Source organism: Saccopteryx leptura, chromosome 8 (genome assembly GCF_036850995.1).
Source record: "Saccopteryx leptura isolate mSacLep1 chromosome 8, mSacLep1_pri_phased_curated, whole genome shotgun sequence".
Taxonomy (NCBI): Eukaryota; Metazoa; Chordata; class Mammalia; order Chiroptera; family Emballonuridae; genus Saccopteryx; species Saccopteryx leptura.
Genome location: NC_089510.1, coordinates 57118118 through 57133265, shown reverse-complemented (window position 1 = coordinate 57133265; position 15148 = coordinate 57118118). Strand labels below are relative to the sequence as shown.

General features: G+C 40.1%; 1 protein-coding gene across 17 annotated transcripts in view; it reads left to right on the top strand.

The window, feature by feature from the left end:
• Positions 1 to 15148, top strand: part of DLG1 (discs large MAGUK scaffold protein 1) — a 301581-nt gene that overhangs the window by 278947 nt on the left and 7486 nt on the right. For all 17 annotated transcript variants that reach the window (XM_066347976.1, XM_066347975.1, XM_066347974.1 and 14 more), the window contains one exon: positions 4131 to 4240. In XM_066347976.1, the coding sequence (XP_066204073.1) occupies positions 4131 to 4240 (110 nt within the window). The remainder of the gene's footprint in view (positions 1 to 4130; positions 4241 to 15148) is intronic.

Genomic DNA, 15148 nt, shown 5'->3' with positions numbered 1-15148 from the left:
CTTCATGGCCTCTGCCTCAGGTACTAGAATGGCTCCAGTTGCAGTGAAGTAACGCCCCAGATGGGCAGAGCATCGCCCGCTAGTTGGCGTGCCATATGGATCCTGGTCAAACACATTTGGAAGTTTGTCCCTCTGCCTCTCTAATTCTCACTTTAGGAAAAAATACAAAAATTTAAAAAATAAAATAAGATTTTTTACTTGGCCAAAAACACTATTACCAAGGTCAAAATACAACTAGCAGAGAAACATTCATAAACAAAGGGCTGATATTCCAAGTATATAAAGAACTCTTATAAGGTAAAGAAATAGAGACTGAAAATTAATAGAAAAATGGACAAAAGATATGAATATACAATTCACAGAAAAATAAGATAGAAAAACAGAAACTAATGAGATTAGTTACTTACAGAGGGAGGGGGTGGAAAGGATGGGAGATTGGGAATAACGTAGAAGGGAAGGGATAGAGGTGTGACATTTTTCCACATATACCTTTTTGTATAATTTTGACTTTTAGAACTATGTTACAAGTTTATATATTCAAAAAAAGGAAAATAAGGGAAGATGAGGGAAATACAAACAATAACTAAATTAATCTAAGTAAATTTTAAATCTACTTAGATTAAAGCCTAATATATAGACAAACAATAACTGCACTAAGGAGGGGAAGGGAAAAGGATCTTAATCCCAATAATCCTGAACTACAGGCTAAATACAAAATGATCTGTAAACAAATATTGAACTCTAGAACATTTGTTTTTCAGAGTGGTATGAGCCAACAGTTGTGAAAATAATGTGTATTTCAAAGTTGAGCAAATTAATATATTGACAGTAATGAGAGCCAGGTTTCTTACTGTTAGAGAAGTGCTTTTAGAAATATGGAAAGAGGAGAGGATAGAATTAACTCTAATGATTGGATTGGAATTAAGAGATATGAATATAAACCTATGCATCTTAATATGGATAGACATAGAAATAGAGATGTGTATATACATATCTGTATGTTTCCTTGCACTGTCCCCTAAAAATAATGACTGTTCAGTAAACAATAATATCTAGTGCCTAGATCTTGACTTCCATCATTCTCCATTAAAAAAAAAAAAAAAACTCCTTGAAGAAACGGCTGATTCCAGGCCTGACACCAGTAAAGTATAAGATGAGCCTAAAACATATTCTTGCTAGAAAAATAAGGAAGTGCCTTAAAAAGGATGAGGAGCCCTGACTAGTTTGTTAAGTGGTAGAGTGTCAACCCAACATGTGGATGTCCTGGGTTCGATTCCCAGTGAGGGCACAGAGGAGAAGCAGATGGTTGCTTCTCCTACTCCCTTCTCTCTCTCTCTCTCTCTCTCTCTCTCTCTCTCTCTCTCTCTAATCTACATATCTAATCTAGCTATCTAGTTCTTCCTCCCACAGCCATGGCTCGATTCATTTGAGCACATCATCCCTGGGCACTGAGGATGGCTCCATGGAGCCTCCACCTCAGGTGTTAAAAACAGCTCAGTTGCAAGTAAGGCCCCAGATGGGCAGAGCATCTACCCCAGATGGGGGTTGCTGGGTGGATCCCAGTTGGGGCACATGTGGAAGTCTATCTTGATGTCCCTTCCTCTCACTTGGGAAAGAACAACAAACAAGTAAATGATGAGGATGTGGCAAAATGATACAGAAGCCAACCTGTGGGGTCCCTCAAAGGCCACATCTGGATAATTTGAATGTTAAAATAGATGATATCAACTAATTACAACATAGAGAATAAAAGAATGTAAGAGTCCATACACAAATGGATAGAAGTGAAAGCTTTGCCTTACATTAGAATGCCTACTAACAAAGGTAGAAGGAGTGATGAAATGAGGAAATCTCTCATGATAATCAGCATGGTAATTATTGTTTCAAGCCAGAATCATCAGTGTAGGTTAAATTGAGTGAATAATTAACATCTGATGAGAAACAGGATATTTACATAGTTTCAGTATACCTTCCCCCAAAATATGTGTCAGTTAAAAAGGGGAAAATAGTGATCTTATAGTGGAGACAAAACCTTGAATGAGTGATCAAAATTAGCAACCCTAGTAGTGGGTCAAATAGATATCATAAGAAGAATAAGTCACTTCTGTGATATTCCTACCAGAAATGTGCAACCTGCCATTTTAAAGGAAATCGGGCAAACCCAAACTGAGGCATATTCTGTGGGGAAAAAAAAATGTTCTGTAATTCTTCAAAAATATCAAAATCATAAAAGACGAAAACTAAAAACCTTGACAGATTGACAGAAACTGAAGAGATAGTACCACTAAATATAATATGTGATCCTGGATTGGATCCTGGACCAAGTACATTGGATAGGCAAATGAAATTATACTATAGTTATTTAAGAGATATCATTGTTCATACAAAATAGGGGGTAAAGATGTATGTTTGCATTTGGCACTCAAACTTTGTACATATAGAAGGGGTAAAATAAAATGAATATGATTTAATATTAATGTTTTAGGTGTAAAGCTTTTTTAAATTTCTAAGCAATCCATAAAAGATTAATATCTGATATAAATAGATGATGGGCACATGTATTAGTTTTTTTACTTTTGTATAGTTTTGAAATACTTATACTAAATTTTTTATTTTATTTTATTTTATTTATTTTTTGTATTTTTCTGAAGCTGGAAACGGGGAAAGACAGTCAGACAGACTCCCACATGCGCCCAACCGGGATCCACCCGGCACACCCACCAGGGACGACGCTCTGCCCACCAGGGGGCGATGCTCTGCCCCTCCGGGGCGTTGCTCTGCTGCGACCAGAGCCACTCTAGCACCTGGGGCAGAGGCCAAGGAGCCATCCCCAGTGCCCGGGCCATCTTTGCTCCAATGGAGCCTTGGCTGCGGGAGGGGAAGAGAGAGACAGAGAGGAAGGAGGTGGGGAGGGGTGGAGAAGCAAATGGGCGCTTCTCCTATGTGCCCTGGCCGGGAATCGAACCCGGGTCCCCCACATGCCAGGCCGACGCTCTACCGCTGAGCCAACCGGCCAGGGCTAAATTTTTTATTTTAAATACTCCTTCTAAAGTGAAATTATCATTCACTGAAGTGGACATAAGCTCTTAAAAGATTACAAAATGCAGGGGTATTGCCTGATTTAAAATATGTTCAAAAAATCTGATAAATTATAAGTACTACCTTATTAAACATGGAAATATTCATCTTGAGTAAAAACCTAAATGAACTTTGAAGTGAATTTAAGCATGTCAGAAAAGTTTCTTAAATTTGAATTTCTCAAATGTTAATTTGTGATGAAGTTTTTGGTAGTTCTCCAATAAAATGAAAAATTGTGTGTGTGTGTGTGTGTGTGTGTATGTATGTATAGTAGTGAGGTTTTATAAAATTTATTCCATTTTAAAAGTTCTCTTTTATGCTATGCTTTTTACCTTGTTATTGAGCATATATTCTTTATCAGATGATGGTTATAGCAAGATAGTAGTTTAGGATTTTTTTAATGCTCTTCCTTAGTAAAAGATAGGAACTTCATACTAGTTGCCATTTTGTGAGATTGTTGGTCTATCAATAGCTAAAAATAAGGGAACTATATATGCATTCCTTTTTAAATGTAATATTTGAGGATGGAAAATTAATTCATAGTTATTATTTATTGTTTTTATTTCACTTTCCTTCTGAAACTTGCTAACAGAAATGATAAGTTTGGCCCTGACCAGTTTGTTCAGTGGATAGAGCACTGGCTCCACATATGGTCCTCCCAGGTTTGATTCCTGGTCAGGGCACACAGGAGAAGTGACCATCTGCTTCTCTCCTCCTCCCTCTCCCCCTTCTCTCTTTTCCTCTCTTTGCAGCCAGTGGCTCGGCTGGCCCAACCATCAACCTCAAGTGCTGAGGATAGTTTTGTTGATTCAAGCATCTGCTCCAGACAGGAGTTACCAGGTGGATCCTGGTTGGGGCACATGAGGAAGTCTGTCTCACTATCTTTTCTCCTCTTGCTTAAAATTTTTTTAAAAAGAAATGACAAGTTTGCTCAAAGTGAACAGAATCCAAACATATCATAATTCAGATTTTGTACTTGTAGGAAATGTACCTTTGATATAATTGAACATATTTGGTTCACTTGTTTTTCTTCTTTATTCCCTCTATTTTAGGGCAAACATTGTATCCTCGATGTGTCTGGAAATGCCATAAAGAGATTACAGATTGCACAACTTTACCCAATCTCCATTTTTATTAAACCCAAATCTGTGGAAAATATCATGTAAGTATAAATAAGACACAGACTCTAAGTAGAGATTCTGTCTATCACCTATTAGATTAGGTAATTTACTTAACCTCCCTGCATCTCAGATTCTTTATCTGTAAAGTGGAAAAATTAATAGTATACCCACCTCTTAGGGTTGTTGTGAGTATTAAGTAAGTACTTAGTGATATTAGCTATCATCACACCAACATTAATAATACTTAAGAATAAGATAACATGTATTAGAATTTTAAATACTCATATTTGGCTTGTACGTACTGAATAGAGTAGTACAGCTCTGAGTTACCATTAAGAGAATAAAATTATGTATAATGACTTACCTGTTAGAAGACAATAAACAGAATTATATAAAAACTAAAAGAAGAGAGAAAAGAGCAAATAAAAATAGAACAGGTTGGGCAGAGAGAATACAGATAGTAATATGGTATAAATGAACCCAAGTATTTCATCAATAAAATAATAGACTAAATCATCCAATTAAAAAACAAAAGTTATCTGAAAGGATGAAGAAAAAACAATTATATGTTGCTTTTGTAGAAGAGAGAAAACTTCCCTTCTACTCTTCTAAGGTTTTCAGCTAGCTTCATAAGGAAATGGCAGAACCAAAGAAATGCTTATACCTGAGCATTTTAATACTAGGTTTGACAAAAAAAGTCATGGGAAAATGTGGTAAGACCATAGGATATGAGCAAAGAGTAGCAAACTAGGGGATACTTAGCAGGGCCTGTTGTTCATTCAGCTTTCTCTCAGCATCCCTCCATCTTTGGAGATAGGTTGCTCCTTTTCTCCAGGTTAGGGAGGTCTTTTACATGAGGATTTTATGACCTACATTGGTGGTAGGTCAGAGTTCTTCCTGAACCTGCCATTTTTCAAATTCCTTTATCTTAAAATATTCAGTATGCCAAAGTACCATATTTAGAGATGGTGTGTTATGAAGCCTCTCAACTCTAGGTTACTGTCACACACTTTAAATATTGGGCTATGGAAAGGCCAAACGTAAGATAATAGAAAAAAGATATACCATGCAAAAGTTAATCAAAAGTAAGTGGGTTTATATTACTATCAAAGTATAATTTAAGATAAGAAGTACTAACAGAAATAGAAAAGAGACATTACATAAAAATAAAAGTTTTACCCTATCAGGAAGATATATTTAGACATTTGTTTGCTTTAAATAGTACAGTTTCAAAATACATAAAGTACAAATTTACACCTGTACAAGAGAAAAAAATAATTCCACCACATACTGGGAGGACTTAACATATCAGTCAGGAAGTAATAGAATAAGAAAGCAAACAAAACATTAGTAAGGATATAGAACTTTAAGACTTTATAACTTTATCTAACTAACATGTAGAATACTAAACTCGACACATTTAAAATTTACATATTTCCTTATTTTTTGCTCCATAAGACACACTTCCCCCCCCCCCCCCAAAAAAAAAGTGGAGGGGAAAATGCCCGTGTGTCTTATGGAGCAAAAAATACGATGTTTTATTAAATATTTTAACACACCATTTGGTTCAGAATATTTTTTTTCTTATTTTTCTCCTTAAAACCTTAGGTGTGTCTTATGTTCAGGTGTGTCTTATGGAGTGAAAAATACATTATTTGAGTACACATAAAGCAGTTACCAAAACTAATCATATGCTAAGCTACAGAATTCAAAGGATTGAAAACAAATATTCTCTGACCATGATGAAATTAAAATAGAAATTAATAATGAAAAGAACAGCCTGACCAGGCGGTGGCGCAGTGAATAGTGTGTCGGACTGGGATGCAGAGGACTCAGGTTACAGACCCCAAGGTCGCCAGCTTGAGCGCAGGCTCATCTGGTTTGAGCAAAAGGCTCACCAGCTTGGACCCAAGGTTGCTGGCTCGAGCAAGGAATTACTTGGTCTGCTGAAGGCCCACAGTCAAGGCACATATGAGAAAGCAATCAATGAACAACTAAGGTGTTCCAACGAAAAACTGATGATTGATGCTTCTCATCTCTCTCCGTTCCTGTCTGTCTGTCCCTATCTATCCCTCTCTCTGACTCTCTCTCTGTCTCTGTAAAAAATAAAATAAAAGCCTGACCAAGCGGTGGCGCAGTGGATAGAGCATCGGACTGGGATGCAGAGGACCCAGGTTCAAGACCCTGAGGTTGCCAGCTTGTGTGAGGGCTCATCTGGTTTGAGGAAAAGCCCACCAGCTTGAACCCAAGGTTGCTGGCTCCAGCAAGGGGTTACTTGGTCTGCTGAAGGCCCGCGGTCAAGGCACATATGAGAAAGCAATCAATGAACAACTAAGATGTTGCAACACGCAATGAAAAACTAATGATTGATGCTTCTCATCTCTCTCCATTCCTGTCTGTCTGTCCCTATCCCTCTCTCTGACTCACTCTCTGTCTCTGTAAAAAATAAATAAATAAATAAATTTAAAAAATAAAATAAAATAAAGTAATTATAATAATAAAAAGAACACTAGAAAATCCCTATGTATTTGGAAATTAAGCATTATACTTCTGAATGGGTCAAAGAGGTAATCACCCTAAATAAATGTTTTGAACTAAATGATAATGAAATTGTCAAGTAAATAAATTTGGAGGATTTTGCAGCCTTGGTGATAGAAAATCTACAGCCTTAAATATTAGAAAAGAATGTTGGAAGTTAAATATTAGGAAATAAATGTTGAAATTCTACAATTTTGAGAAATTAGAGAAAGACCAGTTAATTAAACTCAAGGTAGAAATTAAAGATCTAGAAAACAAAATTTTTGTAGAGAGCATCAACAAAATCAAAATCTTCTCTTTGAAAATGCTATAAAATGTTAATAAGAAAGATCAAGAAAATAAAGAAGCTATAAATAATATTAGGAATTAAAATGGAATATCACTACACATCCAGTAGACATTTAAAAGGTTAGCATAGGTCCATAATGGTGAACCTTTTTATAAAAACTGCCCACTTTTGCAGTGCTGGTCAACCTGGTGCCTCCCGCCCACTAGTGGGCGTTCTAGCTTTCTTGGTGGGTGGTAGCAGAGCAACCAAACAGTGCCACAATTGGCCCACCATGAAAGCTGGAACGCCCACTATTGGGCAGGAGGGACCAGGTTGACCAGCACTGCAAAAGTGGGCAGTTTTTATAAAAAGGTTCACCTTTTTATAAAGGCATAGGTCCAGGCCAGTTGGCTAAGTGGTAGAGTGTTGATCCAACATGTGGATGTCCCAGGTTTGATTCTCAGTCAGGGCACACAGGAGAAGCGACCATCTGCTCCACCCGCCACCTTCTCTCTCTCTTCCTCTCTCTCTCCCTTGCCTTCTTCCCTCCCCCTACTCCATCTCCTCCCACAGCCAGGGGCCAATTAGTTTGAACATATCACCCTAGGCACTGAGGATGGCTCTGTGGAACCTCCACCTCAAGTGCTAAAAATAGCTCAGTTGCAAGCATGGCCTCAGATGGGCAAAGCAACGGCCCCAGATGGGGGTTGCCAGGTGGATCCCGGTCAGGCACATATGGAAGTTTATCTTCCTTCTTTTCATTTGGAAAAGAAGGAAAAAAATTTTATAAATGGTTAGCATAAGCAAAGACTTGCACACTTCACAAAAGAAGTTATCCAAATAGTAAACATGAGTTAATTATGGAAATGCAAGTTAAAACCACAATGTCAGCCCTGGCTGGTTGGCTCAGTGGTAGAGCATCAGCCTGGCGTGCAGGAGTCCTGGGTTCGATTCCCGGCCAGAGCACACAGGAGAAGCGCCCATCTACTTCTCCACCCCTCCCCCTCTCCTTCCTTTCTGTCTCTCTCTTCCCCTCCTGCAGCCAAGGCTCCATTGGAGCAAAGTTGGCCCGGGTGCTGAGGATGGCTCCATGGCCTCTACCTCAGGCACTAGAATGGCCCTGGTTGCAATAGAGCAACGCCCCAGATGGGCAGAGCATCGCCCCCTGGTGGGCATGCCGGGTGGATCCCAGTCAGGCGCATGCGGAGTCTGTCTGACTGCCTCCCCATTTCCAACTTCAGAAAAATACAAAAAGAAAAAAAACCCACAATGTCGCTGAGGCACAGAAGATGGCGACAGAGTAGGCGGATGTTACAACGCCCACCTCCCAGAACCAAAATGAATTACAACTTAACTTGGGAACAATCATCTTGAAAAACCAACTTTGGACTATACTAAGAGGAATCTATAACTAAAGATCACCAAAGAAACCACACTGAGACTGGTAGGAAGGACAGAGCCCCGCTCCCAGGAGCAAGTGGTGGCCCGAAGGGACTCTCATGGCATGGTGGGTTGCCTGGAGAGTTGTGTCTCCTCACCCCAGGACTGGAGCCCCAGCCTAGAGCCCCAGAGACTAGAAGAGGTGTACGGACAGTATTTAGCTGAGAGAAGAGCCAAGTTACTGTTTGCGAGAGGGAGACAGAACTCTCAGGCCCAGACTCTGTCTTAAAGGGACTACACAAAAAACCTCGTTCACAGCCACTTACCTGGGGCTCCAGGAGTGGGGAGCACTGAGAGGACTGGAGTTATGAGAGGAGAGTGTAATCTTGGAGGCAGAGGGAGAAACAGTGGGAGAAAGCCACCCTAACCCCTGTGCTGCTGAGTCACTCTCCAAATCTAAAGCGGCCATTTTTTCTGGGAGCAGCAACACCAGTAAAGAGAAGCAATTGCCCTGCCCACCAGAGGCTCTTCTACTCCAGTAAGAGCAAAGAGTAGCTTAGAAGCAGGGGGCGCATCAGGAACACAGGTTTTGAGTGCTGAGGTTTGGGCTACACTGCCCCCCATGCTGCTGAGTACTCCCTGAAGGGCAGGCAGGCCCAGCTGCAAAGGTGGTGGCCACACACTTGCAGCAGCAGGGGCGGTGCCCAGTGAGGTGGCCCATGCAGTGGACTACGTGCCCAGCAGTGCCCATGCCCAAATGCCTGAGGAGGCAGCGGCAGCAGACCACACCTCAGAAATACAGAGGCCACACCCACTGGCCAAGGGTAGATAAAAGCCAGCCTAGGATTGCAGCTGATATTTACAATGGCACCTGGGCCCAGCAGAGGCAGCCATAAATTCTGGATCGTCAATAGCTCCAAGAAGGTTGCTAAAAGCCAGTAATAGGCAGTGACCCCCACTGGTCTGTGCCAGGTTCTGGCCAGGGAGGTCCTGGGCTGGCACATCCATCAGCCAGATACGGAGAGCATCAACTCAGGGCCTAACAACCCTAGTTAGAGTGGTATCTTAAGGAAGGGCTCCTCAGACCTGACCCACCTAAGGCATAGAAAATGCCAACGCAAATAGCAAAATGAGCAGTAGCAGCAGACAAGTAGCCCACAGCAGATTACAAACAACAGCTGAGGCCAACCCAAGAAGATCTAGAAACAACACAACTAAAAGCTGGACGCAGATAACACCATCCCTATACCCAGCTAGCTACACAAACAGAACACCCCAAGGAGCAGTCTATATACAGACAAAATGAGAAGACAGAGAAATGCAATCCAAATGAATCAACAAGAGTAATCCCCAGAAAAAGAACTGAATGAGATGGAAATAACCAAGATACCAGATTCAGAGTTTAAAATAATGATTGTTAAGATGCTCAAGGATCTTAGAGCAACAATGGACAGACATAATGAGCACCTAAATAAAAGAGATAGCAAGCATCAAAAAGGACAATGAAATCATAAAAAAGAATCAGACAGAAATGACAAATACAATAATATCAGAAGTGAAGACTACACTATAAGGAATTAAAAGCACACTGGATGAAGCAGAGGATCCAATCAGCGATTAAGAGGACAGGATAAACAAAAGCACAGAAGCAAAAACGCAAAAGGAAAAGGGGATCAAAAAGTCTGAGGAAACTTAAGAGAGCTGTGACAACATGAAGGGAAACAACATCCGCATCATAGGGTCTCCTGAAGGAGAAGAGAAAGAACCAGGGATAGAGAACCTGATTGAAGAAATTATAGCTGAAAGTTTTCCTAAATTGATGAAGGAAAAAGTCACACAAGTTCAAGAAGCACAGAAAGCCCCATTAAAGAGGAACCCAAGGAGACCTACACCAAGATTCATTATAATTAAAATACCAAAGTTAAGAGATAAAGACAGAATACTAAAAGCTGCGAGAGAGAAGCAGTCAGTCAATCACCTACAAAGGAGCCCCCATAAGGATGATATCTGACTTTTCAACAGAAACACTTGAGGCCAGAGGGAATGGCAAGAAATATTCAAAGTAATGCAAAACAAAAGCCTATAACCAAGACTTCTTTATCCAGTGTGGCTATCATTTAAAATTGAAGGAGAAATAAAAAGCTTCCCAGACAGAAGAAAACTCAAGGAATTCATTACAACCAAACCAACGCTGCAAGAAATGTTAAGGGGCCTGTTGTAAACAGAACAAAGGGGTGGGGGGGAATCTTGAAAAAGAGGAATATAGATTTAATGAGTAAAATGGCAATAAATAACTACATATCAATAATAACCTTAAACGTAAATGGATTAAATGCTCCAATCAAATGACATAGGGTAGCTGTGTGGATAAGAAAAACAGGACCCGTACATATGTTGTCTACAAGAGACCCACCTGAAAACAAAAGATACACATAGACTGAAAATGAAGGGATGGAAAAAATATTTCATGCAAATGGAAATGAAAAAAAAAAACTGAAGTAACAATACTTACACCTGACAAAATAGACTTAAAACAAAGGTTGTAGTAAGAGATAAAGAAGGTCACTGCATAATGATAAAGGGAGCAATCAACAGGAATATATAACCATTATAAATATTTATGCACCTAACATAGGAGCACCTAAATATATAAAGATTTTTTTATAAATAAATTTTTATTAATTTTAATGGGGTGACATCAATATATCAGGGTACATATATTCAAAGAAAACATGTCCAGGTTATCTTGTCATTCAATTATGTTGCATACCCATCACCCAAAGTCAGATTGTCCTCTGTCACCTTCTATCTAGTTTTCTTTGTGCCTCTCCCCCTCCCCCTCTCCCTCCTTCCCTCCCCCCCTCCGTAACCACCACACTCTTGTCCATGTCTCTTAGTCTCGTTTTTATGTTCCACCAATGTATGGAATCATGCAGTTCTGGTTTTTTCTGATTTATTTATTTCACTCTGTATAATGTTATCAAGATCCCACCATTTTGTTGTAAATGATCCGATGTCATCATTTCTTATGACTGAGTAGTATTCCATAGTGTATATGTGCCACATCTTCTTTATCCAGTCTTCTATTTTTTTTTTACAGTGATTAAAGCCTTTAAGCAAACTCTTGGCCAATACAGCAAGAATCCATAAAAGAGTAGTGTCCTTAACATGTTCACCAAGTCCAAGTTGGCACCAACACCCTTTTAAATCCCTGCAAATGCAACCCAACCCCAGTTCAGTCCATTAGGAGCTATCACAAGGAGCAGGAGTCCAGGAAAAGTCCACATCCAGGAAAAGTCCGCATGGCACTGGAATTGTTGTCACAATTCTATACTTTGCAGCTCATGTCCAAGTCCCAATGACCACTGCTTCTAGCTGGTAATGATTCAGGTAGACTGGAGAAGCCATCTGCAGCATGTGTGGAGATGGAGCTTCTGTTCTCCTCTGCCTGGAGAGGTGAGACCAGGGTGCTTTTCCCTGGAGCTCTGCGACTGTGGCTTGGTAAAGAGAACCTTGGGATACACTAAGCTGGGTGGCAAAGGTAAATTCATAATAGAAGTTGGCAAAAGGGGGAAAGAGAGCTCTAAATTAGGAGTAGGTCCCAGCCTGAAATATGAGTGGGGCATTGAGGTAGGAGGAATAAAGGAAACACTATATATTAAAGCAGCAGAAAATAGGACTATCAACACCCACAACAGAGAACTTCGAGGGAAGAATAAAAAACCTGACTATTCAGGCAAGACATAGTTAAGTGGAATGTGCAAATGAGATCAGTTTACCTGCTTCTTGGAATAAATACCCTGGGCTCGTCCACAGTGTCGTAGATGAGGCCAACGGCCCTGGGCACCTTCAGCCTTCGGTGGCAAACCCCAGCATTCTGGGCAAGGTTAGGTCATAGGTGGCTGGAGCAGGGCTGGAAGAGTCTGAACCCTCTCTTAGAAGAGCGAGGGGGAAGCCTACCTTCCAGTGAGTGTCCTTTTTTCCTCACAGCAAAGGCATGTAAAGACTGCGGTCTTAGGGAGAACTGCTGATGAACTATTTCAGCAGGCTTTAGCTCAATGACCTTCCTATTCACTATTGAAGCAGGACCCAGATGGAATCCTATGAGACACCTTTGGGGCGTTGGAGCCTTTAAGGATGTCTCCTAGAAGCTGGTAGTTCACCTGATCTCTGTTGGGCTTTTTCTGCCTCTTGGTACCTTAAAAGCCATGCTCAGAAGATCTCACTGAGGGGTTTGAGGATCCCCATCTGCCTATATAAACCTTTTCTGTATATCTGGAGCTATTTGGAAAGAGACAAAACAGTGTTACTAGCTGGATCAAATAAAAGAAGGTAGAAGTTTGCAGGAGAAAAAGATTTGGCATCTCCTGTTTATCAGCATTCAAAAGAAATTTAAAATTTTTTAAGTAAAAAGCATGATATGGTAGACCTGTAGGAGTTCCAGGATATGACTCCCCCCTTTTAAATTTTTTTAAATTGACCTTAAAATATTTGCTGGGTACACTTTAATAATACCTTGACTTTGAAGATTGTAAGAAATACCCATAATTTGAAAGGTTTGACAATACAGTAAATGCTTTTGCTACATATGCAGGAGCATTGTCAGTTTAACCAGTTTAGGAAATACAATAATAGAAAAATGCATACAGACAATGAGCTATAACATGCTTAGCAGCCTGTCCTGTTCTGACAGAGGTTACTATAAATCCAGAATAGGTGTCAACTGTAACATGGACATAGGACTGTTTGCCAAATGAAGGTATATGAGTAACCTCCATTTGCCAAAGTTGTCCTGGTAGGGGTCCTTGAGGGTTAACTCCAAATGAAGGGACAGATTATAGTATGGGACCCCTTGGACAGGATTTACCAATCTGCTGGGCTGCTTCCCGAGAAAGTTGAAACTGTTTACACAGGGCTGCAGCGTTCTGGTGATGAATAGTATGAGACTGAGTTGCTTGATCTGTCATATTTGCTCCAAATAATTTTCTTTTGGGTAGCTTGATAAACAAGGGCATTCCCTTGTGCTAAAGCTCCAGGGAGCATGGAGTATGTCCTATAAAACATGGAGCTCTATGTTGACATACAAATCTTTGAAGAAGGAGGAACTGCTGAAATAGTTCATCAGCAGTTCTCCCTAAGACCACAGTCTTTATAGTGGAAACAACCATAAGTAAATTTTTGCTGTCTGTATATAGATTAAAGGAGGAATATGGCAAATGCTGAAAAACCATGATAATGGCATATAATTCTAGTCTTTGAGCTGATTTTAAGTTGACTGTTTCAGTATAAAGTTGTCCATTGATTTGCAAAAGCGATTTGCCATTTAGTGGAAGTTTCCCAGAGCCATTGTTGTTGATCCTTTGAAAAAAGGAACAACAATAATTTTGAGGCTCAAAACCTATAAGCTGTAAGGGTCGCCTATGCCCCTTGATAATCCAGGAGGCGACAAGATCAAAATATGGGAATGTATTCCATGGGCTATTAGATAGTTCAGTGTGCCCAAGCTGTAGCTGCTCTTGTACCAATTGAGTAGCTGCCCTAAGTTTCTCCTGAGAAAGGGGCCGTTGGTCTGCCCATACAGGATTATCTGATTTCCAAGTAGTTGAGTCTGCACAATGCATTATTGGGGTAGCAGGAGCTACCAAGGCCCCTATGCTAAATTTTGATATCCTAATCCACACCTTCTGGTATTGGGTGCCACTTCTATGGGGGTGAGAATTCCTCGCTGTTCTTTCCCTAGTCCCTTAGTGGGCAAATATCCCCGATCAAGCATCTGAGTACTGACTAAACCATTAGGACTGACAAGCAATGCTCCCGTGTATTTTTTAAAACATCTCTACCCCACAAATTAACTGGCCATCCAGGGAGCACATAAGGCTTTAAAAATCCAGAATGACCTTCTTTATCTTCCCAATGTAAAAAAAAACTAGAACTTTTGCCTGACCTATGGTGGCACAGTGGATGAGGCGTCGACCTGGAATGCTGAGGTTGCTGGTTCGAAACCCTGGACTTGCCCGGTCAGGCACATATGGGAGTTGAAGCTTCCTGCTCCTCCCTCCCTTTTCTTTCTCTCTCTCTCTCTCTCTCTCTCTCTCTCTCTCTCTCTCTCTCTCTCCCTCTCCCCCCCCCTAAAATGAATAAATAAATAAAAAATTAAAAAAAAAACAGAACTTTGTTGAGGAGATTTACTCTGCCCTATACCTTGTAATTCTGTGGCTGCTGCATGAGTGGGCCAGGAAGGAGGCCAATGTAGCTTAGCAATAACAGATGCATCAGCTCCAGTATCTAAAAGTCCTTTAAATTTTAGCCAAATCACCAATTTTCTTGGAGCCCCTTTTGCAGGATGTGGCCTGAGAAGCAGAATTAGCATCCTTATACTATTCTTCTAACTGCCTGAATTAGCCGTGAGACAAATTCTTTTTTTTTTATTAATTTTAATGGGGTGACATTGATAAATCAGGGTACATATGTTCAGAGAAAACATCACTGGTGAATATTAACAAACATTAAAATATATATATATCTAATGCCAGTTCTTTTCAAACTTTTCCAAAAAATTGAAGAAGAGTGAACACTTCCTTTGTCATTATTACCCTGATACAAAGACACTATAAGAAAAGCAAACTACAGACCAAAATAACTTGATGCAAAGATCTTCAACATGATACTAACAACCTGATTCAACAGTATATTAAGATTATACACCATGACCTAGTAGGATATATTCCTGGAGTGATTCAACATACAATAATCAACATAATAA